This window comes from Fusarium odoratissimum (genome assembly GCF_000260195.1).
Source record: "Fusarium odoratissimum NRRL 54006 unplaced genomic scaffold supercont1.13, whole genome shotgun sequence".
NCBI lineage: Eukaryota > Fungi > Ascomycota > Sordariomycetes > Hypocreales > Nectriaceae > Fusarium > Fusarium odoratissimum.
The window spans coordinates 411,935-432,361 of record NW_022158699.1 but is presented as its reverse complement, the minus strand read 5'-3'; the positions used below and the strand labels follow the sequence as shown (position 1 = coordinate 432,361).

Genomic DNA, 20,427 nt, shown 5'->3' with positions numbered 1-20,427 from the left:
ATGAAAACGGGCAAAAAAAAAGATAAGGAAAAGGGAGTATCTGAAAAGTCAGCCATGAGTTGGCATCTCCAGATACGGACCTTGGTGGCGTTCCAGCTGAGCTCTAGTCTGTCAGCCTCAGCGTCGTGACCCAATAGCAAAGGGAGATTTTCGCCATCGAACGCAAGGCCGTCGAGAGCGTCCAATTGCAAGGACTAATTTCTGAATCAGTTATAAATGCCAAGTTACGAGGCAGACTTGACGGCAAAAACATCGATATGCACATGTCTTGCTTGGTCTATCCGATTGACATTCTACTCAGTGCGAACAGCCGCAGCGGAAATGACTGACTGACTGCAAATTTAGAAGTAAGTGGCTTAGTAATGATGCCATACTCAGTGATGCACATAGCTTGCTGAAGGCATGTCTACCGTCACAGGCTTTGGCCACTGACACCCTGTAGAGATAGACTCATTGTCAAAGGTCCCAGGAGACTGGAAATATCGAGCCGAAGGTACCCCATTTGGCATGCTCGAGTAGACAATAACGTTTTCTGGCGGATGGCAAGATATACCTATCTTGATGTGCTTGATAGGCTCAGCTCGTCTCGGCAGTAATGACAGTTTTCCGATCACGTGGAGGAGACATCCCGAGTCTTGTCCGGGCGGCTACGCTAACCCCAGAACCCGGAGAGTTAATTCGGCCGGCATTTGATGCCAACAAAGGAGCATGAAGAGAATAGTCAAGAAATATTTCTACATAGAGATACCGAAGATATCTGACAGAAATTATGCCTCGACCGTTTATCTGAGTTATCTTATCAGAAATGGAAGAACAATGACAACATCAAGTCGCCATCAAGATCACCTCCGCGCCGAAGTGGAGACCGGGAGAACATCCGTTCCCCACAAATCTTCCCCAGCATCGGGGCAGTTACCGAAGTGTCTTACACGCTGAACTCCCAAGGTATAAAAGCCCGTCCCTATCTTTCCGTATCTCCCCTTTCAGTTCCATACTCTTCATACCCCATAAGCCGTCAAAATGTCTAAACTCGTCCCTCTCACCGTCATCAAGGGCGCCGGCCACGAGTTCATCCCTCTGCCCCAAGGCGAGAACGCCACCGTCGCTGACTTCCATACCATCCGCACAAAGACCGATGCCCCCGCTCACATCACATCCGGTTTCTACAAGATCGAGGCTGGTCCTGCCCGTCCTGCGCACTATGATTTTGAGGAGAGCAAGTATGTCTTGAGTGGTCAGATTGACGTGCTGGTATGTTCCTTGCAAGACTTATCGTCGATAGTGAAACTGATGATTCGTAGGATGAGGCTACTGGTATCACGCATCACCTTGTTCCCGGTGACTTTGCTTTCTTCCACGTTGGATCCAAGGTCAAGGTCAGTACCCATTCGCCTTCATCGCTTCGAGAGACGCAATATTGACGCATAGGCAGTTCTCTACCCAATCTCAGGGCTTTGCTTTCTACGCTGTCACTCGACCTGTTCGCGCTCCTCACCCTAACTTGAAGGGCCGTGAGGAGGACACTAAGTCCCGTCTGTAAGATGTTCAAGAGGTTAATGAAAAAAGATTTTACGACAAACGTCTAGTTTAATAAATAGACGATAATAGAGTTTATTTCGCGCCCTCAATTACCACTTCGTTTGATGCCACTGTTCATGTTTGACGATCAGTCTGACCAACGATCAACCCGTGAAAGACTGCAAGGTCTGATATGGATTGATGCTTGAGCATCTAATCACAGCAGAGAGGGCGTTGACGCGCTACAAATGTCGTCATAACATCTATGACAATATGAGACGTGGCACGCACCGGGTTCAGCAGCGGATAACAAACTTGTCGATGAGGTCGCGGCAAACAGATGTTCAGCTCACACCAACCCTCTCACATTCATATCTCGAGGCTCAAAGGGAATCATTCACAATACGTCAAGCAACGCCCAAAAGAATAAAACCACGCTCGGCAACCCAATCTCCTGACATCGCACAAGAGATCCAACAACAAGCAAACATTTAATTAAAAACCTTCGCCGAGACAACCTATCATCAAAATGACCACTTGCATCGGATATTCATATCTCCTACCGAAAATTGAGATTTTCAGCCTTGACTACCTTGACGTTGCCTTGGAAATAATTTACGGGGAGGATAGGGCAACATGGCATAGGGTTGACGATTTACTCATTTTTACATCTGAAACTGTTGATCTGGTTGGTTTGAGAGAAATACTTGGAGATTTGGGAGTGACGTTGACGTGGCCCGAGTTCGTAGCCAGAGAGCTAGATTGAACGACCTACAAATAAAAAGCCATCAACGTTTCACCCTCACTAAGTCTGTCGCAAGAAAATAAATTGCAGATATTTCGGAGTGTGATAGTTTCTAGGAATCGCTTAGTTGGTACGCCTGAGTTATCGTGAACTGTCACAGTTTTCTCTTCCAAATTTATCACTGAGGGGTGAGTTTCAGAGGCGAATCAAGACTAATGGCTGATTCATGTGTCAAAGACTGTTGGGAATTGACATACATTCATTGCTCCTGAACATTCTGCTCGAAGGCCACTCGAACGCAGCTACGCACTGCTCTTGAGCCGACTGAGCGGGCTGCGGGATACATAACCCTCTCTTTGTTCCGCCACGAATACCTTTACAGCCCCATCCATTTAAACTTTTATACCTCAATTGTCACAATGTCTGCACCTGAAGAGCCGGGAATAGTGCAGGTCGTTGGAGAGCCAAAGCATTTCAAGCTTGAAACGCTAAGCCGTGATCTTGAAAGGATTCATGGTAAAGGAAAGGCGGGATGGAAATTGGTCCAGGTTCACAAAGTCACACTCGTCTCAATTACGATTGAAACAGAAGACATTACTGCGTTGGCAGAACACTACGAAAGTCTTGGCGTGGAAGTTGAATGGAAGCAAAAAAAGAGATAGACAGTCCTCAATACATCAAGTATTATCATACTATAAGACACTGTAAATTGTGAGGCTGGAAGTGAGGTTCATGAAGGTTATATTAACTCTACTCTATAAGCAAGTCTACCCTCTAAAACACCATCTATTTCTGACAAGCAGAAAGGAAAACATCATCCATGAGAAGCGTAAAAGAAGCCGGGTTGTTCTGACAAGTAAGAACAAACGAGAGCTCAACAGTAGAATGCGTAGGTGTGACAAAGTTCATGCGGTTGCGGTACTGCCACCAAGCATTAGGGTCGTAGAAAGGATCAAAATCATCAAAGTTGACACCGTCGAACTTGACGAGGATGTCACACTCGTAGTAAGGAAGATGGGCGCCGTTGCCCGTGTGGTGGCCGTAGCCGAGATAGTACGTCTGACCAGGGACGAGGCCGCTGATGGTGCGCTTGAAACCGGCTTTGACGCCGTCTTTTTGAGGCCAGTGTAGAGCCCTGGAAGTTGTTAGTTTAGTTGATGGGGAAGGGGATGGTGAGACTTACATGGCGAGGTTTCCGCTGTTGGCACGGGCTTGAGGACCGAACTGGCCGTTGTAGGTGATACCAGCGTTTCCGGAAATCTGCCAACCACTTGATGCGGACTCAAAGCCACCATTGGGGATCAGGTTGGTGCTGACGCAGTTATCCTGAGCAGGCTCAGCATTGTTGAGCGGGCCGACGGTAGAATCAGGATCGAACGCAGTGACGGTTTGGAAGCCGACGGGAGTAGGAGTAGCAGGCTGGGTGTCGGGACGTGTAGTGGTGGAAGCAAAGTTGCCATCAGTTGAGGCATCGCCGTTGGCGGAGGATGTAGTGGCTTGGGAGGCAGCGTTGACAGGGGCTGAAGTAGACTCAGAGGAGCCAGTACCGGGGAAAGTGGTAGACTGAGCATTAGCCTGAACAGTGCCAGTGGACTGGGAGTTTCCTTGAGCGGTTTCGGTAGTCTGCTGGTTGTTCTGGGCAGCGGATGTGGACTGGCTCGACTCGCCACCAGCAGTTGTAGCTCCGTTGACAGCAGTCTCGGTGGGGATGACGGTTCCTTGAGTAGACTCTGTGCCTTGGTTCTGAGGGGCGGTTGTAGTACCCTGGTTAGGAGCATTGGTGGTAGTAGAAGGGCCGTTCTGAGTGGCAGGCTCAGATTGGGTAGCAGGACCGTTTTGGGTGGCGGGAAGAGTCTGGGTAGCAGGTCCACGCTGAGTAGTCGAAGCAACCTGAGTAGTAGCAGGGGTATTACCAGGCTCACGGATATCACCGCCTCCAAAGTCAAGTCTAAAGTCATTGATGTTCTCAGGAGTTACCTGGTTAGAAATGAAGATAGAATCAACAAGCACTGTAGCAGAACCTCCAGCAGAGCAAGTGGTCTGGATGTTCAAGAAACCCTGGGTAGCAGGAGCAGAAGTCGAGACCAAGACCTCGTTGTAGCTAACGCTAGCACCATTAGAAAAGATGCCAGTGGTGAAGAACTTCTGCGAACCAATGAACGCCTCGAGAACACAAGATGTTGTTGCCTGGGGAGGAGTGAAGACGAGGTAAAAGAACTGAACGGTATACTGAGTTCGCACGTTCAGGCCAGTGAGCAACTGCTTCAGCGCCGCGATGTCTCCGAGAGTCTGACGCTTGCGAGTTCCCGAAGACTGGGCACTAAGCGCAGCGCAGCTCTTGTCAGAGCTTCCACCGCCAGGGTTGTAACCATCGTTAGTGTTAAGGGTAACATCACCGTCAGTGACAAACGGATCGAGGCTTGTAAGACCACCACCCGTACAAGTGTTGGTAATGATAGAATCGACGGGAGGTGCAGGAAGAGTGGTAGCTTCAATAGCAGCAGACGAAGTCTCTGAAGCGACAGATGCAGAAGTCTCAGTGGTTCGAGGCTTGCAAGGACCAGCGACGGCGCCAGAAATGGCTAGAGCCGCGATGGCGATGAAGGAGCGCATAGTGAGCGTAGGGGTAAACCAAATCAATAACGAATGAATGACAGACCGAGTTGGACGGTTGAAGCTCACAGGAAAAGTTGGAATTGCATGTTGTATTTTAGTTATTTCCCGGGTGTTTGGACCCCTATTGCGGAATTGGTGATGCCGAGGGCTTTCGATAGTGTAGTGTGGCGTTGTCCACGTTGAGACGTTCAGCCTGCGCCTTTTGGGTCCGGCAGTCGGGCTATTGATGGTTAGTGTTTTGGTACCTGGATTGGTGTTAGATGTCATTGATGTGGACCCTGAAATTTGACGTCAAGGTCAACATCATGATCATGCCGTGAGGGAACCAACATATCGACAAGTCAATCACAAATTGAGAGACAGACTCTGATCAGCTACAAGTTCAGCTCTGAAACAGATTGCCTCGATCCATTCATATGATATACTCTCATTACAGTCACTTGGATAATTTCAGAATCTCGACATTTATCCGCTCCCCCGTGTCAACCGCACAGAGCATCATAATCCCACGCGATAACGGGACCTCGTCAAGCATCTTCTGCTTCCACTTTCTAGTGCCGACCATGCATATCAGGAACTTACCGAGATTTACTCCTCATTCGACATCTTTTCCGCTCCTTAATCCCAAATTCGGTCACTAGCGCCATAGTGACAGTTTTCCCGAGAGTCTGGATCTGAGTCGCCCACTATCGCAATTCAATAGCGTCAACGGTAGCGTGTTTACCTTTCAGCTCTTATTTTGCAGTCATAATTGTTAATACGGAATAGCTTTTAGGCCTCATGCATATTAACTCTATTCTGTGTCATGGCCATTGCCATTTGTTGCGATTGAGCTTATTGCTTGGGCGGTCTCCTCCCTCAACTGCTAGACCGACAACCTCTCGACTACACAGATTGCATATCAGGGTCTTGAACACCGGCAATCACGTTCTTCAGCCTAGTCCTATCTGGGTCTATATTCATTATCGCTAGTCCCGGAATTGACCATAAACTATCCGAATGTTCTGCGATAAGAACCGGCTCATCATCCTCCATACGAGCAGCCATGGCATGAGTTTGCACCAACTGCAGATCCTCCGGTTTCATGGCTTTCTGAAGCTGAATAGCCAAAAGTCTACTGACATGATAATTACGGGACTGTTTGTTCAAGCCCTGCGCTGCGAAGAAAAGGGTAGACCAGTAGCCAGCTGAGATTTGTGGATCGTCGTCGCTTCCTTCTGCTAAGTCTGCTACGACCGCATTACCGATGGCTGTTAGAGCAAAAGCAATCCACGGATCGTAGAACTCAAAATTGCGTCGTGTGTAGTACAATCTCATGATCGTCTCAAGCATTTTCTTGGCTTCATTCAAGACTGTTTCAGGTGCTTTCCCTGAACATGCCGCCAGGATTTGAGAACTGTCCTTATACTCGGACTTCAAGACGATCTGCATGAATCCCATGAGTGGTTGTTGAACACTTTAAGGTATTAGAAATAAGAATATCCCTCTTGCTGTCAGATTGGTACTCACTGCAATGATAAATGAAGTGGAAAGACAAGGTTCTTTGGCCGAAGACACTCCGGTAGGCTGTCTTTCCAACCATCAAGCTTCTTTTTGATCCCGACAATCTCATCAAGAGTAAAAGATCGTGACGAGCCTCCAAACATCAATCTCCCAAGCTCGTTCATGATGTGCACTCTCCTCTATCTTGCTAGCCTCCGTTTTAGATGAGAAAGAGTCAGGACGTGACTTCTCAGCATGGCCACACAGTAGTTGTCTCCGCGGCAGAATGGTTCAAGAGCATTCCCTCGACTCTGTCGCCGGCTTTTGCCCCAGTTGCAGATTCTGATACCTTGCGCATTGCCATTATGCAACTGATCAAGACGCGCTTCTCTAACCTAATCCTAATTCCTAAAGATCAGATCAGCGAGGATAAACCGCTACCTAGCTTTGATGTTGATAGCATGATTGCGTCAGAGTTTCGCTCGTGGTTTTGGACAGTTTTACGGATAGATATTACCTTTTTGAACATCATGAGCACCAAGACGTCTTTGGGCGTTTTGGCAGAGTGAGTCAAGAGGAAGCTTTAGCTAGAAAACATGATATACATTACTTGAGAAAGAATGATCTATCCTTCAGCCTAAACCCATTTCCCCGTAATACTCATCGGAACCACTGAAGTGCTGGCGTGAGTACTTGGGGTATCCTGTTAGCTTGATCGGTTGCCAGACAGGCTCAAATCATCAGGGGATGCGAAGGCCAATCGCAGAATAATCCGTGATACCAAGGGTAACTTCAAAATCACCAGAGTGATCATCCCTGTCGATGCCAATTTTCACTCGCCAAAGGACTGCAGCATCAACATGCCAAAAGTCCAAACAAAATTTATGCGGTCAACAAACGAGTCGGTAAAAGGCCCTTCGCATGAAAGAGATAACAGAAAACAACAATTATGCCGAATTACCATTCGCCTGTCTTATAAGCGATACCCACTGTAATGGCAGGCTATGCTTATTCTGCAGCTATGCGCAGCGATTTACCCCAAAAGGAAGCTGTACCTTGCTTATTTTAAAATTAGAGTAAGAAATCTGATGTGATCGACAGCTGACGGCATAATCGACTGACGTATGAGAGGTGTAGAAACAAGCTAAGCAGTGCAGATCGAAGGCTGTGCCTAGATCCTCTCGGGTATAAAAGCGCAGGTAGAGACTATGCCATGGCTTCTAGCAAGAGTCCGCGATTAAAGTTACGAGAGAAAGTTCATCATGATCACTCAAAGCCTTGTCTGGCCCGTCCTCGGCCTTCTTTTCAACCCCGTTTCAGCGGGTACCATTCGTCAATCAGCACTAAAGTTGACCGTCAAGCACGAGGGAACACTCAACCCAGCCATCAACGCCGACTTTCCAGATCCATCAATCATCCAACTCGAAGATGGATCATGGGTAGCTGTCGCAACAAACGGCGGTCCACCAGACAACTACAGAAAACTTCAAGTCGCCACAGCTAAAGATCTTCTCGGCGAATGGACCCTGCAACAGGAGGATGCCCTCCCCGATAAAGGTTGGACAACAGGCGAGAACACCTGGGCACCTGACATTCGACGCGTCGATAGTGGAGAGTACATCGTTTACCTGAGTCCTGAGATTGAAGCTGGTAGACATTGCATTGGTGTCGCGCGCTCAAAGAATGCCACTGGTCCTTATACATATGATGAGAAACCTCTTGTCTGCGGACCAGATGACCTCAAAGGCGCCATTGATGCGAGCGGCTTCAAAGACCCCGACAGCGGGAAGAATTATCTCATCTACAAAATAGAGGGCGATGCATCAGGCCCAACAGGCGGTACACCAATTATGCTTCAAGAAATCGAAGGCGACGGCATTACCTTCATTGGAGATGCGGTCAAGATCTTCGACCGCATCGGCAGTGAGGACGGCGTTCTCGTTGAAGCGCCAAACATCGTACGCCTTGGCAACGGGAAATACGTCTTGTTCTTTAGCAGTCACGATTTTCGCGACCCGCTGTATAATGTCAAATATGCGTACGCGGATAAGTTATCAGGACCGTATACGCGTGCGGACGAGCCTCTGATTGCGGCGCCGGACTTTGGACTCGATGCACCTGGTGGTGCGACGAGTAATGAGGCGGGCGACACCTTGGTTTTTCATGGATGGTGTCCTGATGATAAGAATATTCGATGTATGTATAGTGTCGAGTATGAGCATGAGTGAGGGTCAGGTACGCTGTGGGAAGTGCATGCTAGATCGCCAATATAGGTCGCAATAAGTTTCTTAAAGAAGATAATACCTGCAAAAAAGGACTTCGCTCTGAAATGGACCATTTTGATGGCCCTGGGTGCTTGAAAGCATTGCAATTTGTGACATACAAGATAAAAAAATATATCCAACAAGTGAAAAGACATCGCATCATGCTATGGCTGCTCAATTGTGAAGCGACTTGAGCTGAGGGAACTTCTCCTCCAATTTCTTCATGAACTGATATCTTGCTCTCTCCTTTGCAGACACCGCAACCCCTCCAAAGAACAATGCGGAACATCCAACCATGAACACACCGATACCAGCCATAGCTAATGGGGGCACACTAGCGATGCCACCCAGAGCGGCTACTCCCCATCCGCCGAAGGAAACTTTGCCGGCCGTAGAATCCCACTTGATCTCCTTATTGCAGGCTCTGCGGAGTGATATCATGAGTCCTTTGAGAATCCGGATCACATGCATCGATGGCCGAACAATGATGTAAGCGAGTCGGATTGCAAGGTCGTGGCAGTTCCAAAAAATAGGCATGTACGTCCAATCTTGTCGAAGGCTTGTATAGACTTTACATTATAAGTTAGCTCTCGAAGAATATGTGTTGCTCGCGGTCTGACATACCTTGAGTTATCTCCTCATCGGACATATCTGTCCGCCCAATGACCTCTCCACTGTCTATCATACGTATAACCTCCTCAGACCAGACCTTGCACGCATTCAGACATGCCGGTGTCGTACTACTGTTGCTGCGGCCACTCCTCGATGGCGAAATCATTGTATAATCGCCAGGGTGGTCCCAGAACCTTGCCTCTCTGAACTTTTGTAGCAGACTCACAGATTTGCCCTCCCAGAGCTGCCAGTCTATGACACATAGCGCGTAGTGCGTTGTAAATCTGAGTCTGGATGCTAGGTCCGGCAGAGCGCTATTCTCATGGCTTGACCAATCAACAGGAGTACTTTCTGGTGCTTGGTACCCAGTAACTTGAGCGATAGACTGGAACGATTCGCCTACTGGAGTGGTTATAAGGAGTACAACGCGTCGGCCTGCGTGTCAGAGATTTGATATTAATATTCCTTCATTTAGATTGTGTAACTGAGTGATGGAGGGATTACCTTCATTTGCGAGCGGCCTTGCTTCGTTTTTAGGCTGTTCTGACACCATCTCCTAGATCCAGAAGCACCTTGTGTTATAATAAGGGCGCCAGTCACAGGACAAAGTGAGATAGGATATAATGGTGATACTCAAGCTAGAATGGGCAGAGGTGTTCAGGTTTCAGTAGAAATGAGATGCTTATATATTGGAAGATGGATAGATGCGTATCAATAGCGCCTACCAGTCCGCCTTACAGGTGTATCTACACCCTCTTCGCACAGCGACCCAGAGTGCCGCCAATGATTGATTAGGTGAGAGCCTCTCCTAGGGCCAACCAAGAGCCAACAACGCAGGCAGTGCCTGTAGCATGGTCTTGTCGCCAATCACTCCAAAGAGGCGGAGCGCATGCAGATGCAGTGTAAGGGTTTCACTTACCGCTGGGTCATTATCTGTTGGCCATGGTGTATTTTAGGTGCTGTTGGTATTAGCTTTAACAATGGTCTATCAATATGTGTCAATCTTAAGCATTATATTACTTATTATATTTACACTTTTTTTATCAGCTAAAAAAAAATATTCTTACTGGCTAATTGTCGTTCAGAAAGAAATCCAGCAAATTGTCGACCACGCCAGGATTCGAACCTGGAATCTCTAGAGAGTTCGGGGGCTGGAAACCGAAATCTAGCGCCTTAGCCATTAGGCCACGCGGCCAGAACCGTTGATGATTGGCTCGCTTCTGGCAGCGTTGAAGTTCTCGACGCGTTCCTGCGCGTGACAACGCGAGGAATAGGGTAGCTGAACTCGACGTGAAGAGTTCTGTTTATTCTGATCAATCTCAACCTTAATCACTGCCCTCATTCAGAAATTATTCAACTCGAAGGTAGTCGGATCTGAAAAATTAGGTCTAAGTCTTTAGAGTTCTTTATATATCCAGCATTCCGTATTTAACTCTTGGGTATATATATATTTAGATTGATTTTCTGACATAATATATTTAGAGGTGGATTGATCGTTACATTTAATTGACCAAAGCCGGTTGGAAGGCGAACAAAACTTTCTTAAACCACCATACCCAACATCAAGGCAATAACTATCCATCCCTATACACACTTTATAACGGCGGCTCGCCTGTTGAAGGCAGAACCTCCCTTCCAACACTGTTTTGACAAGTCTATTTAGCCTCCTGGAGCTTCAAGGCCTTCTGCACACTCGGGCGCTTAAGCATGTTCTCCGCCCACTTCTTAACATGCGGGTAATCATCCTGATTAAACTCCTCGTTCGGAATTCGCGGTTCAGCCGTGTGCTGCCAGGTGAAGAACGCGACATCCACATACGAAAGCCGACCACCTAGAAACCAAACGTTTCCATCCGCGTCAGGCTTCTGCTTAGCCAGATGTCCTTCCAGAACGCTGGTCACACGGTTGACCTCTTTGACATAGCGCTCGCGAGCTTCGGGAAGTGGCTGATAGATGATGAACCACATCGCCTGGCCGTAATACGGTCCCTGGCCGGTCGTCTGGAAGAAGAGCCATTGGCGAGCGTGGTAGGCTTCAGCTGTGCCAGACGTGAAGCTAAGCTTGTGGTCCTTGTCATAAGTTTCGGTTAGGTATTCGATGATAGCACCTGATTCCCAGAGAGTGAGGTTTGTGTTTGGGTCCTGGATAGATGGCAATCGTCCGTTGGGGTTGATAGCGACGTAGTTTGGGTTCTTGACGTCGGTAAGAGGGATGATTTCCGTCTCATAAGGGAGTCCCAATTCTTCACAGAGGAGAACAATCTTGCCAGCATTGGGTCCGTGGACTCCCAGCACTTTGATCGGCTTCATTTCTGCCATTGCGATGAAAGGTGTATCGTGTGATCTAAATTGATGGTAGATGCAAATGGTATGTAACAATGCAAGTCTCGGTAGAGATGATAGAGCGTAGAACGAACTAACTTTCATGGGCATTTCATCTCTTTAAATACATGACAACCCCTTCCTGCACACAACTTATGTTAACTACTTTCTTTGAGAGCCGGATAGAATCAACAGTAAACATGAGCGCGGAAGGAACTGACAAATGCAAACAAACAGTGGTGAAACAGGTGATTAGTCAAGCTGCGATGAAACTTCGAGGGTTCGCCATGATTATCCTCATGTAAGCCTAGTAAAGTGCCTGGTTCCGCGGAGCTTGTGGTTACGGCTGATTGGCTGGCTTGTAAACACTGTCAGTAAGAAAGGTCCCGACTCCGAATCGCGTTACAAATTTACTACTTCTACAAACTGTTTGATTCAATTCTTTGATATAAAGATAGCTTAAGTTTCAGGACAGACCGATAATTCTTGCCTTTGAACCTGGTTATTATAGTGATGAATTCAACCCGGTCCATGATGGGAGTCATTGTAACACGACAGCTCATGCGAATCATCCGCAACCACCACAACCATGCGTCTTTAGTCTAATAAACATACATACACCTGACATAAGTTCTAAAATTGTTATACGAAGATCATCGTAAAAATTCTATTCATTTACGAGGTCCTGCTCGTCTCCGAAGAATACATCCGATAGCCCGACTCTGAACCGAGGCAGTCCCACTCTCTCGGTTTTGGAGATCGGAGTCCGACTCGGCTGAGGCCATCATTCTCGCAGGAAACTCAATCCCAGTCCGTCAAATGGCACGCGACTGAATAATATTATCAGTCACGACAGTGGCCAAATACGAATATAAATACGATCCCCGCTGTCTCCCTCATGCCAAGAATTGAGGAATACTCTCTAGGCTCACATTACTATCAACGAGTCTTCAATTGACAATGTCTCGCGTCGCTTCACTATCACGACGTCATCTTCTCACCTCCCTCAATCAACAACCAAAACGCTACTTCTCAGCTACCATGGCTCAAGCAAAAGACACGTGGTCCGCAGACCAATACGTTAAATTCCTCAAAGACCGCACCCGTCCTTCGACAGATCTTCTAGCCCACGTTCCCAACACATCTCCCAAGCGCGTCGTGGACGTTGGCTGCGGCCCCGGCAACTCAACCGCCGTGTTAGCCGAACGCTATCCCAACGCTCACATCTCAGGCTTTGATTCCTCAGCTGATATGATCAAGAAGGCGAAACAAACTCTTCCTAATGTTTCGTTTGAGGTTGCTGATCTTTTGACCTACAAGCCTGAAGAACCTGTTGACGTTCTCTTCTCGAACGCTGTTTTTCAATGGTTGCCGAATGGGCAACGCATTGAGATTGTGAGAAAACTTCTTGATCATGTCGCGCCTGGTGGAAGTCTCGCTTTTCAGGTCCCTTTTAATCTTGAAGAGCCAAGTCACGCTTTGATGCGAGAAACAGCGGATACACCCAACATGCCATGGACAGAGAAACTCAGAGCCGCCAACTACTCTCGTGACCAGTTTCCTTCACCAACTGAGATTTGGGATGGGTTGAAGCATTTGTGCTCTGATCTTAATATTTGGCAGACGACTTACATGCATGTTATGGAGAATCATGAAGGGATTGTTGAGTGGGTCAAGGGGACCGGTCTTCGTCCCTATCTGAATCCGCTGTCGGAGCCTGAGCAGGAAGCGTTTATTGAGGCCTATTTGGATAAGTTGAAGCAAGGCTATACCGCGCAGAAGGATGGAAAGGTTCTTTTGCCGTTTCCTCGGTTGTTAGTTGTTGCGACAAAAGCGTAAATGTAGAGCCGACCCAGTGTATATAGTATTATAGGTAGTAGTTAGAGGAATGCTTTACGGATCACGAAAGAGACCGTTACGTCCGGTCTTGGAAATCTGCCTCATGATTGGTGACATACGTTGACCGCACGATTGGGCCAAGGCGTATGCGCGGTAGCCGCCGTGGCTTTGGGACTTATGATAATTGATAATGCTTAGCCAATAAGCAAGATCGTGTTTCACACACTGCATACTAGCTTGTTATGCCATGCGGGAGATAGAATGGAAAAGATGCAGCTATGCAACGGTGGCGTCTGCAGGTTGGACTGCCTCTGGTTGCCTTAATCCGCCTTGCGCACGTATGCGCGGCAAGGCAACTGGTATGGGCCTCAAGAGCTTGAAAATGATGCCTATGCCAAGAGATGGCTTTCCCTACTGGACTTTCACTTCGCTAGATTGAAAACGATGGACACAAAACTACAGCAGATCTCGGGGAGTATGTCCAGTATTATCGGGATCGAAACCAGTCCTCTCCTGGCAGAAAGCAACACTGATGAAGCCAAGAGAGTCCGGGACGAGGCTAAGAGCACCTTACAGCAGAAATATCCGACTCTCGTTGACATGGCTACCATCAACATACTGAAAGTCTTTGGAGCTATGAGAGAGGCACGACTGGAGATTGCCGAATTATGCATTTCAATATCTTTTCCTCTTGTCATTCTACAATGCCGCTCCTTAACGAATCTTCTGGCATCTCTATCTGCATTCGATGATCATGGAAAAGTACCCGAAATGACTTGGCATTCACGGAATCTATCTATTCTGGGCAACTTGGAAAATGGATTTAGCTACTCGTGGAGATATGAATGGACTGTTGTATTCGAACGCTGGAGGAATGAAGTAAAGGATTATCAGTGGCTTAGCGACAAGATTGGCGACTTGAAGAGCAACGTTGCCCACATTCGGTCTATTTACCTCTCTGTCAAAGAGGCGTTTGTGCAGATTGACAGGATGGCTGGGACGTCTCTGGTGGACTTATTGTCAGACATCCAAGTCGCCTTTGACATGTTCGAGCTTAACATGGCGGAATGTGCGGCGAAGGCCGACGAATTGCGTGTCGAACAAGGTAAGATTGGGTTGACAGACCCTGGCTCGTCTTTTGTCAATTACTAAGTCCTCGCCAGAACGTCCCAAACACCTCTCACCATTCGTCAATTCTTCTAGCGCTCAATCATGGTCGAGCGGTTCTAACATTCCATCTGGTGGCATTATCCAAAGGACCTCATTCGGGAGAGATGCTAACACTACTACGGTCCACGTGGAGAACGGTTCTACCAAGCCCAAGGAGAGACGATTGACGAAGCTACGACAGCGCTTTAGCATCAGCCCTGACGCACGCGAAAATCATTGGACAAGCCTCTTTGGGCTTACCAAATCACCCGTTGTTCTGATCCTTGCTGCCGCAATGCCACCAACCATCTACTCCACCATCCTCTGCGGATCTCCCGACTCACTACCTGCATTAGACAGCAACTTTTACTCAACGCTCAGTCAGTTTATCTCGTCACTCGCAGGACTGTACGTCATCGTGAAACCACTATTCAACAAGAACAAGAAGGATGAGATCAAGACGAGCTTTCCCAAGACGTTCTACACGATGCTCACATTGTCATTGCTGACGAGTCTCACGAGCGCTGTCACATATGCTTGGAGTCCAGCGGCTAGTATTCCGCTCGCCTACGTATCTGGGTTGACGCTTAATATTGCGACGCTCCTAATCATTCAGGACTCGGGGAATCAGATCAAAGAGACTAATAGATACAATGAGGGCTTGGTATTTGCTGTCAATGAGTTGGAAATGGAACTGGCGGAGAATCGGGCTGAAAGATCGTAAAGAGCTTACGGTGAGGATGAATTGATGTCGGCAGGAAAGAAAAAGTACTTGACAACAAATTGATTAGTCTACTCCACTAGGCACCGAATTATTGCTTTGTTTATTACTGACTGGAGAAATGAAGATGACTCCTGTGAACGCGACTTGTATGTAGCAAGTGAAATATGCATCTATCGAAGCGCCACTGAAATTTCTGCACGTGCCACAGCCGGAGTTTGACATTCCTCCCCGGACAACACTACAATTCATCAACAACACCGATAGTCCTGCATGGCAGACCGAGAAGAAAGCAGTCCTGCCGTCGAGGCAAACGGCTCAGATGAAGGACCTCCGTCAAAAAGACAAAGAGGCTTCATCGCCAGACAGGTAAGCTTCCTACCGTCTCGCCGGGGATGAGATGACTCAAACATGATAGGCATGTGAATACTGTCGTCAGAAAAAAACAAGATGTGATGAAGATTTTCCATGTGGACTTTGCAAGTCCCTCGGTATTCAATGCCGTTTCACTCAAAGAAAAGCAACGCGGTAAATCTAAAGCTGCTTCGATCAACCAAGCTTCAGCACTAACAGCATCAGCAATGAAGCCTCTCTCGGCATGATCGTCAACATCCTCCGTCGCATAGAAGGTAAAATCGACGACTCAAAACCTCACGACTCAAATCCCACAGAACATCGCTCCATCGCCACCGCACTGCGACCTTTCAACCCCAGATCTCCCGCAAACTCAAGCGAAGTCCTCGGCGTCCCATCTTTTCTCCGCCACGAAACGATCGACTCACCAGCAGCGCCAAATGATCCCAATCCCGCTATCTCCTTCAGCGCGCATCAAGTCCTCTTCTGGCCTGCCATCCAGTCCGCACTCCCTGAATCTGTGAAGTTAATGTGTCAGATGCAAGGCGGTACATACTCGACACGCCTTGAAGCTTCACGGCCAAAACTTCCGCACGCTGCGTCTGTGGATATTTCATCGGATTGGCTTTCGAAATTGAGTATTGCGACGTTAAAGCAGTTATCTGATGTTTACTTTACGACATTTAATCTAGCGAATCCGATATTGGATCAGAAGACGTATTTTCAACGAACCCTTGGTGTTGCCATTGATGGGAACTTTGGGATTTGTATTGAGAGCTGTATAGTTCTTGTTGTTATGGCTCTGGGATCGATGGGACAGAAGGCGCTACAAGAAGCTGGGTTTGCTGGGACGCCGGCGTCAAGTCCTTACGTTGGACAAGATGGGGGGATGCCAGGATTGGACTTTTTTAATGAGGCGAGGAAACGGTTTGGCTTTTTGATGTGCGAGCAGGACTTACAAGCCTGCCAGTTTTACCTTCTTTCAGGGTGAGATTTGCCGAAGTATCTCGGATGAAGCTGACGTTGATAGATTGTTCTACGCCGAGGCTTTGAGGCCCATCGACTGGTGGGCCATGCTCAGCAAAGCAAGCGCATGCAGCGCATACTTCTGGAACAAGTAAGCCCCCATTCGCCATCCGCAATCCTAACTAACATCTGCAGCTTATCAAGAGATCGGGATGAATGGATGCTAGACATGCAATCCCGCCTGTTCTGGATAACAAGTATGTTTGAAGCCGTCCTATCCCAAGAACTCAACCTTCCACCGAGCAACTCCCTGCATCTCGAGGAACACATCGCTCTACCAAAGTTCATCTCCGCTCAAGACATTGCCTCGTTTGGATCGTTTCGATATCCAGGTGATGATCCGTTCTTTCATTATCACTTTTTATCGCAGCTTGCGCACCGACTTATTTTGACGAGAGCGAGGAATAGTTTGTTTCATTTTAGTAAGTTTTGAGGTCCTTCGTGGTAGTAAAGGATGAGATGCTGATGAAGGTAGATCCTACGTCGGATTATCCACCTGAGCCGGTTGAGGATGAACTGATTCGGCAGTTGGAGCAATGGCGGGAACGGTTACCTCCTATGCTTCAGTTTGATCCGAAATCGCCTTTGACGCAGGCTGAGTCTCCCTCTGATGCACTTGTGACAGCCTGGCTACATGCTCGGTATTTTGTCGCGAGATATCACATCGGCCGACCTCTGCTGTAAGTACATTTATCCAGTAGTCTTTACTTTACTGACTTTAAAAGCCACCGAGCCCTGGAAAGACCAGCATCGCTCACCGAAGGACATCTCCGGAAATGTCGTGACGCTATAAGCGCTGTTCTCGCCTGGGCCTCCGTAATCCAAGTCACCGACACAATGAGGAGCTGTAATCCTCTCAAATTCTTCGTTTGCAGCCAGTAATACTCCCTCTCCCTCTCATTCATACCAATTCTAATCATACCTAAGAATATTCGGCCAAATATGCGTCATATACGCTCTCAGCGTCTCACCATACCCATACATCCGCGACATCGTATCAGACATAAACAAAAAATGGACAACCTTCGCCTTAGGCTATCTCGAAGCTGGTGCATTTTACAGCCCGGCAATAGAGCAGGACTTTAAAATAGCAAAGATTCTTTGCGAGGATATAGGAAAGATATGAGCATTAGGGAGGCTTGCGGTAGATCAAACTGCTTGCAGGGTTCGGGTTCGGCTTATAAAATAGACGTAAATCCGCAATCTTGTCGGGTTTACGTCATTATCATCCCGTTATTTACTATCGGACTCGTCGTGGTTATCGGACTTTAGACTATTGTGGATCGAGTTGGCGTCCGGATCACTAGCCTCTTTTGCAGTTTGAAGTTAGTGCCTATGACGCGAACACCTCTCAGTTCCACCACCAGTACAACCACAGTGCCGAACTTCCGTGGTCGTTTTCATATATCTACGCGTAACAATTGCGATATTCACTTCAGAAACTCACAATATAACCGATCTAGTCTTTTGTGAGATTCAGGAATCATCAAAATGTCGCAAAATGGTCTCGCGTTCAACTGCGCCGTCATCACCGGTGGAGGTGGCGGTATCGGCCGTGCACTAGCCGAGTACTTGATCTCAAAGGGCAAAAAGGTTCTTCTTGCTGGACGAACTGAATCGAACCTCAAGTCTACGACTCAGGAAATCGGCGCCGCTGGTTATTATGTCCTCGACACTGGCAAGACAGCCGATATTCCTGCATTCGTTAAGAAAATCACCAGCGAGCACCCTGAGCTCGACTGTCTTATCAACAACGCTGGTGTTCAGCGCCCAATTGACGTTCTAAAGAACGATGATTTCCTCGAAAAGGCCGATCAAGAGATTGACATCAACATCCGCGGACCAATGCATCTCTCACTCGCCTTGATTCCTCACTTCAAATCCAAGCCCAACGCTCTTATCGTCAACATAACCAGCGGTCTCGCTTACATCCCCTTCAACGTCATCAACCCCGTATACAACGGTACCAAAGCCTGGCTGCACTTCTTCTCCATGAATCTCCGCACTCAACTCAAGAATACCAAGATCCGCGTTGTTGAGATTGCCCCTCCGATGGTGGAGTCGAATCTTCATCGTGAGAGGGAGAATCCTGACGATAATAAGAAGGAACATGCGCCGCATACATTGACGATGGAGGAGTTTATGGGAGAGATCGTGCCCAAGTTTGAGAGGGGTGATGATACGATCGGGGCGGGTATGGCAGCCAAGGCTATTGATACGTGGTATGGGGCTTTTGGGGGCCTGTATGAAGGTGCTGCTAAATCATACATTTAAATAGAGAGCGCCATATATATCAGCCATACAGAGATATATCAGGCAATGATATTCTAGTTGACAGATCCATCTAAACACTTGGTAACTATCTGATACAAAATCCTTGTGTTTATTCCTTTAGCCAACCATGACTGATCCATTGATACTTAAAGCTTATGATATCTTAATGAGATATATCAATTCAACACAGTCAAAAGAGTTCCACTCAACTCAGTATCGTGAGATGATGTGAGCTACCTTACGAACTAACAGTCCTCATGCCTCTCTGAACGGGTATCATTAACCAAGGAGCGTAGTGGCGAAATGCTGGATCAAGAGTCAGTGCTGTAGATAGAGCCGGTAAAAGATCATGATATCTTACCCAGACGGCCTTTACATTTCAGGTTTAAGCATATCTAGGCAGATTCGCATCAGGGTCCTTCACGACACCGCCCTCCGTTCCTCTACTCCCGAAATGCCCCATCTCTGGCTCCCTACTCAACCCCTCATTAGGTCTATCATGCGCCGCCGTTCTGGAAAGAGGTTCTGTCTGCGTCGCCAATGGCTTCTCATTCTCCCTTCGTCCAACATGCGCAGGTGGCTCAACGCCCTTGTGCTCCCATTCGCGACGAGCAATCATGTTATCAGCGCCGTGCATCTCTTGCTTTCCCTTCTCAGCAATGGTTCTGTTGTCGACGCGGTCTTTGAGAGTCTCGGGGTGTTGCGGGTTGGTGTCGAAGGCTTGGTCTGTTGCGTCGAGGACTTCGCCTCGTAGAGCGTCGCCGGCTCCACGGATGCCTTTTAGGCCTGACTTGACGTCTTCAACGAGTTTCGACATTTTGGTTTATTTGAGGTGAGAATTTGTGTTTTAGATGACTACCATGTCGAGGCTTGGCTAGATGGTGAGTTTATATTCTGGTGGTGGATGTTGGTCCTGGATGACGTAACTGGGGACATGACGTATGACTAGCTCACCTCGAAGCAAACCTGATGTCACAAATATGCAGCAGGTACCACAATTTTACACCTTTCTTGCGACACATTGGCGTTGTTAAGTGGCTGGAGTGTTTATGTGTTATCAACAAAAGGCACCAATCACATGTTGGTCTTTCAGGAGCCAACAGTGCATGGAACAAATCAGCTGATGTCGACGCATCGACTGCAGTTCGTGTATCTATATACAACCGAAGCGGGTGTAAAAATTAAAATAAGATTTGTAAGTTATCTTGCCGTGCTCTCATGGGTAAATGAAGACTCTTTGCTCGGGGAGTTACAAAGTTGGAAGCGGCCTGGGCTCGAAAGATTTGCATATCACAATTGTCAAATTTGTGTAAATTTTGTCAACATCTCAAAATGATTTATCTGTACAGTGCATCAGAAATAACACCGTATTCCAATTGTGGACGTGCGTGCGGCGTCGGGGCTTTCGTTTGCTAATGACCGCAAACTCCAAACATCAGAAACGGGGCGGACAAAGAGCAATGCCTCCAAAAGATGCATCAAGGGATCAACGTTTCACCAAGGTTC

General features: G+C 47.7%; 10 protein-coding genes and 1 non-coding gene across 11 annotated transcripts; 5 read left to right on the top strand and 6 right to left on the bottom strand.

The window, feature by feature from the left end:
- The first annotated feature begins 788 nt into the window (after positions 1 to 788).
- Positions 789 to 2,050, top strand: FOIG_08547 (uncharacterized protein). The gene is made up of 3 exons (XM_031208591.1): positions 789 to 1,251; positions 1,302 to 1,376; positions 1,433 to 2,050. The coding sequence occupies exons 1-3, from the start codon at positions 1,021 to 1,023 to the stop codon at positions 1,538 to 1,540; spliced, it is 414 nt and encodes a 137-aa protein (XP_031061597.1). The 5' UTR covers positions 789 to 1,020; the 3' UTR covers positions 1,541 to 2,050.
- Positions 2,051 to 3,049: 999 nt separating this feature from the next.
- FOIG_08546 (uncharacterized protein) lies at positions 3,050 to 4,876 on the bottom strand (the record flags this gene model as incomplete). The annotated part of the gene is made up of 2 exons (XM_031208590.1): positions 3,050 to 3,398; positions 3,447 to 4,876. 2 exons carry the CDS (start codon positions 4,874 to 4,876, stop codon positions 3,050 to 3,052), a joined length of 1,779 nt encoding a protein of 592 aa, XP_031061596.1.
- An 888-nt stretch (positions 4,877 to 5,764) lies between these two features.
- Positions 5,765 to 6,546, bottom strand: FOIG_08545 (uncharacterized protein; the record flags this gene model as incomplete). Its single annotated transcript, XM_031208589.1, has 2 exons — positions 5,765 to 6,335; positions 6,389 to 6,546. 2 exons carry the CDS (start codon positions 6,544 to 6,546, stop codon positions 5,765 to 5,767), a joined length of 729 nt encoding a protein of 242 aa, XP_031061595.1.
- A 1,055-nt stretch (positions 6,547 to 7,601) lies between these two features.
- Positions 7,602 to 8,591, top strand: FOIG_08544 (uncharacterized protein). The gene has a single exon (XM_031208588.1). The coding sequence runs from the start codon at positions 7,624 to 7,626 to the stop codon at positions 8,587 to 8,589; it is 966 nt and encodes a 321-aa protein (XP_031061594.1). The 5' UTR covers positions 7,602 to 7,623; the 3' UTR covers positions 8,590 to 8,591.
- Positions 8,592 to 8,799: 208 nt separating this feature from the next.
- Positions 8,800 to 9,403, bottom strand: FOIG_08543 (uncharacterized protein; the record flags this gene model as incomplete). The annotated part of the gene is made up of 2 exons (XM_031208587.1): positions 8,800 to 9,194; positions 9,250 to 9,403. 2 exons carry the CDS (start codon positions 9,401 to 9,403, stop codon positions 8,800 to 8,802), a joined length of 549 nt encoding a protein of 182 aa, XP_031061593.1.
- Positions 9,404 to 10,342: 939 nt separating this feature from the next.
- On the bottom strand, positions 10,343 to 10,432 carry FOIG_08542. The gene has a single exon. It is a non-coding gene; the product is annotated as a tRNA-Arg (tRNA).
- Positions 10,433 to 10,887: 455 nt separating this feature from the next.
- Positions 10,888 to 11,555, bottom strand: FOIG_08541 (uncharacterized protein; the record flags this gene model as incomplete). Its single annotated transcript, XM_031208586.1, has 1 exon — positions 10,888 to 11,555. One exon carries the CDS (start codon positions 11,553 to 11,555, stop codon positions 10,893 to 10,895), a length of 663 nt encoding a protein of 220 aa, XP_031061592.1. The 3' UTR covers positions 10,888 to 10,892.
- Positions 11,556 to 12,378: 823 nt separating this feature from the next.
- On the top strand, positions 12,379 to 13,563 carry FOIG_08540 (trans-aconitate 2-methyltransferase). The gene has a single exon (XM_031208585.1). It carries the CDS (start codon positions 12,519 to 12,521, stop codon positions 13,395 to 13,397), a length of 879 nt encoding a protein of 292 aa, XP_031061591.1. The 5' UTR covers positions 12,379 to 12,518; the 3' UTR covers positions 13,398 to 13,563.
- Positions 13,564 to 13,841: 278 nt separating this feature from the next.
- On the top strand, positions 13,842 to 17,773 carry FOIG_08539 (uncharacterized protein; the record flags this gene model as incomplete). The annotated part of the gene is made up of 9 exons (XM_031208584.1): positions 13,842 to 14,502; positions 14,561 to 15,210; positions 15,479 to 15,636; positions 15,847 to 16,608; positions 16,652 to 16,738; positions 16,783 to 17,069; positions 17,123 to 17,327; positions 17,373 to 17,525; positions 17,575 to 17,773. 9 exons carry the CDS (start codon positions 13,842 to 13,844, stop codon positions 17,771 to 17,773), a joined length of 3,162 nt encoding a protein of 1,053 aa, XP_031061590.1.
- A 365-nt stretch (positions 17,774 to 18,138) lies between these two features.
- On the top strand, positions 18,139 to 18,921 carry FOIG_08538 (uncharacterized protein; the record flags this gene model as incomplete). The annotated part of the gene is made up of 1 exon (XM_031208583.1): positions 18,139 to 18,921. One exon carries the CDS (start codon positions 18,139 to 18,141, stop codon positions 18,919 to 18,921), a length of 783 nt encoding a protein of 260 aa, XP_031061589.1.
- An 87-nt stretch (positions 18,922 to 19,008) lies between these two features.
- On the bottom strand, positions 19,009 to 19,761 carry FOIG_08537 (uncharacterized protein). The gene has a single exon (XM_031208582.1). It carries the CDS (start codon positions 19,736 to 19,738, stop codon positions 19,307 to 19,309), a length of 432 nt encoding a protein of 143 aa, XP_031061588.1. The 5' UTR covers positions 19,739 to 19,761; the 3' UTR covers positions 19,009 to 19,306.
- Between the last annotated feature and the right edge of the window lie 666 nt (positions 19,762 to 20,427).

What these genes read in the sequence shown, in the direction of transcription:
- FOIG_08547 (XM_031208591.1), top strand. Translation starts at nt 1,021, where the DNA reads ATGTCTAAACTCGTCCCTCTCACCGTCATCAAGGGCGCCGGCCACGAG. An exon ending in GTGGTCAGATTGACGTGCTG is followed by an intron (nt 1,252 to 1,301) that starts GTATGTTCCTTG and finishes GATGATTCGTAG; the next exon opens with GATGAGGCTACTGGTATCAC. An exon ending in ACGTTGGATCCAAGGTCAAG is followed by an intron (nt 1,377 to 1,432) that starts GTCAGTACCCAT and finishes ACGCATAGGCAG; the next exon opens with TTCTCTACCCAATCTCAGGG.
- FOIG_08544 (XM_031208588.1), top strand. Translation starts at nt 7,624, where the DNA reads ATGATCACTCAAAGCCTTGTCTGGCCCGTCCTCGGCCTTCTTTTCAAC.
- FOIG_08540 (XM_031208585.1), top strand. Translation starts at nt 12,519, where the DNA reads ATGTCTCGCGTCGCTTCACTATCACGACGTCATCTTCTCACCTCCCTC.
- FOIG_08537 (XM_031208582.1), bottom strand. Translation starts at nt 19,738, where the DNA reads ATGTCGAAACTCGTTGAAGACGTCAAGTCAGGCCTAAAAGGCATCCGT.